The sequence below is a fragment of the Sminthopsis crassicaudata genome, chromosome 3 (assembly GCF_048593235.1).
Source record: "Sminthopsis crassicaudata isolate SCR6 chromosome 3, ASM4859323v1, whole genome shotgun sequence".
Lineage (NCBI taxonomy): Eukaryota > Metazoa > Chordata > Mammalia > Dasyuromorphia > Dasyuridae > Sminthopsis > Sminthopsis crassicaudata.
Genome location: NC_133619.1, coordinates 18,202,839 through 18,205,383, shown reverse-complemented (window position 1 = coordinate 18,205,383; position 2,545 = coordinate 18,202,839). Strand labels below are relative to the sequence as shown.

The 2,545-nt window shown below is 43.5% G+C and overlaps 1 protein-coding gene across 1 annotated transcript; it reads left to right on the top strand.

Annotated features, from left to right (window-relative positions):
* Positions 1–868: 868 nt before the first annotated feature.
* ARL14 (ARF like GTPase 14) lies at positions 869–1,954 on the top strand. The gene has a single exon (XM_074307671.1). The coding sequence runs from the start codon at positions 951–953 to the stop codon at positions 1,527–1,529; it is 579 nt and encodes a 192-aa protein (XP_074163772.1). The 5' UTR covers positions 869–950; the 3' UTR covers positions 1,530–1,954.
* Positions 1,955–2,545: the final 591 nt, after the last annotated feature.

Sequence of the window (2,545 nt, the reverse complement as noted above, 5' to 3'; positions counted from 1 at the left end):
TTGGTCTCAGTTTCCTCATCTGTAAAATGGGGAAGTGTCTCAGATCCCTTCTAACTCTAAATCTATTTCCCTCTCCTTTTAAATTGCAGAAACAAAAATATCACCTTGATATAAAACAAGACTTCTTAACTTAAAGTCCAAACACCATAATTTAATTTTTGAAAAATTATCATTTCAATAGAAGTGATTTTCTTTGAAGTCGTGTTTTATGGTGGGCATTTTAAAAAATTAGGCTTAACCACATGACATCTCAAAATACTCGGTTGGCTTTCTAATCTTAATTTAATGCATTTACAATTGTTATTCTGATATGGGGTCCACAGGCTTTGGCAAACTGCCCAAGGGTCCTTAACACACATCCTGGGTTAAAGGCAAACTGCCAAATACATTGGTTAGATCACTTTAGTGAGTGACCCCAAAGCAGAGTGGAAGGATTCACAATCTGGACAGAGCTAGACCGGATGACCCTTTGGAGGTCACTCTGGGGTCTGAGGTCCATGATTCTACAAGCTTTACAAAGTCGGTTTTCCATGTGAAACCGGGGCACTGCTTTCCCAAGGCAGTTCTCTGAAGTGCTTGGCACCTCATGTTGATTGATTGATTGATTGGTTAGCTGCCTTTTCTTACTCAGATTCTGGCACTCCCAGGAGAACAAAGTTGCCTTTTTCTGGAGCATGGCACTACCATGATCCTATTTACTTGTAAAATATCTCAACCTTTGAGTTGCAAGATTGATTGGATTATTGTTTCATGGCACAGTCCTGGCACAGGCTGGCCAGACCAACCCCTCATAAAACACTGTTTACCTCTAATTGGGTCAACAAAGGCAAAGTATAAATGTACAAAGGTCCTTATTCTTAGCCCATAGCAGTTTCTGCTCTTTCCTTCTCTGCCTTTTTTCTGCAGAATCCAAGGAGAAGCAGACAGAACTTCTAGACAAGGCCCCTGGAATGGGTATCTGGAATTCTAAATCCTCCAAGGTCAAGCAGGCCCGAGTTTTGCTCTTGGGACTGGATTTCTCAGGGAAGTCCACAATCCTTTACAAATTAAAGCACGTCAAGGACTTCACAACCATCCCAACCGTCGGCTTCAATGTGGAAATGATAGAGACGGAGAAAAATATTAACCTCACAGTCTGGGATGTTGGAGGGCAATTCCAGATGAGGAGCCTGTGGGACCATTACTGTGAGAATATAGATGTGCTGGTCTATGTGGTGGACAGCACCGACCAGCAGCAGCTGGAGGCCTCCCGCAGAGAGTTTGAGCTCATCCTGAAGAACGAGCGCATCAGGAATGTGCCCGTGGTGCTGCTAGCCAACAAACAAGACCTGCCCGGAGCTTTCACTGCAGAAGATATCACCAGGAAATTCAAGATGAAGAAAAACTGTGGGGACCGGGACTGGTACGTCCAGCCTTGCTGTGCCATCTCGGGAGACGGCCTGGCTGATGGCTTCAAGAAAGTGACCGAGTTCATCAAAAGATACAAGAACTCTGCAGAAGCAACTTGGGCTTTCTTCAGGCAGAATTAAAGCTGCAAAGGGTACTCCAGGTGTGGAACTTTACCTAAACTGCCAGACTTAGTGTTTTCTTTAGTTCTCCTGTGCTTGTTTGCTTGTTTGTTTTTGAGAGGTAATTGGAGTTGTGACTTACTCAGAGTCACACAGCTAGCAAGTGTTAAGTGTTTGAGGCTGGACTTGACTCAAGTCCTCTGACTCCAGGGCCAATACTCTATTTTCTCTGCCAGCTAGCTGCCAGTACTTCTTTTTTTTTTAAATATTTTTTTTACAAGGGATCTTTTGCTGGGGAGGAGAATGGAAGGGATATATTTATAAATAAGTTATTTAAAAACCAATTTTAAAAAAATTGTTCAAGGGTGGAATGTCAAACCAAGAATTGTTCTTTGTGACCCAGGAATTTAAACTGGAGAACACTAAAAAATTACTTTTAAAAGTCATTCATTCTGTAAGCATTTATTAAGCACCTGGTGTGTGCCAAGAACTATTCTAGGTCCTAGGGACACAGAAACCAAACAGACTGCCCTCAAGGGGTTAACATTCTAGTAGAGTCTAGAACAGAGAAGTCATTGCAAAATATATACAAACTAATTGGTGTTGGGGGGACGGGAGTTGGCCGGTAATGGGGAAAAGGAGACCTCTTGTAAGGAATGAAGCTTTAGCCTTCCTTAAAGGAAGGTAGGATTTATAAAGGTAAGCATGAGACAGAATAGCACTTCAAGCTTGGGAGGGGGAAGGGGAATTGGGGGTGTTGGGGGGGCGGTGTGGAGGAATGGGACGGGGTGGGGGAACAGTCTGTCCCAAGGAGAGGGAATGATAGTGTAGGAAATACAGCAAGTTCGCTATTTAGTTTTTCCCAGTCAGAGCATAGGAATGTCAGTGAGCCAGCAAGTCGCAGGTGGGTGTGGGGGAATGTTGTTTGCAAACTTTTCCAGAGGAGCCGTTTCATTTCATTTTTTATTTAAGGGTTCAGCACAGTCGGGGGGTGGGGGTTCTATTTTGAGCCCTGTTGTTTAGCTCATGCTTGGACA

Excerpts from the sequence above, each read along its gene's own strand:
- ARL14 (XM_074307671.1), top strand. The coding sequence starts at position 951 with ATGGGTATCTGGAATTCTAAATCCTCCAAGGTCAAGCAGGCCCGAGTT.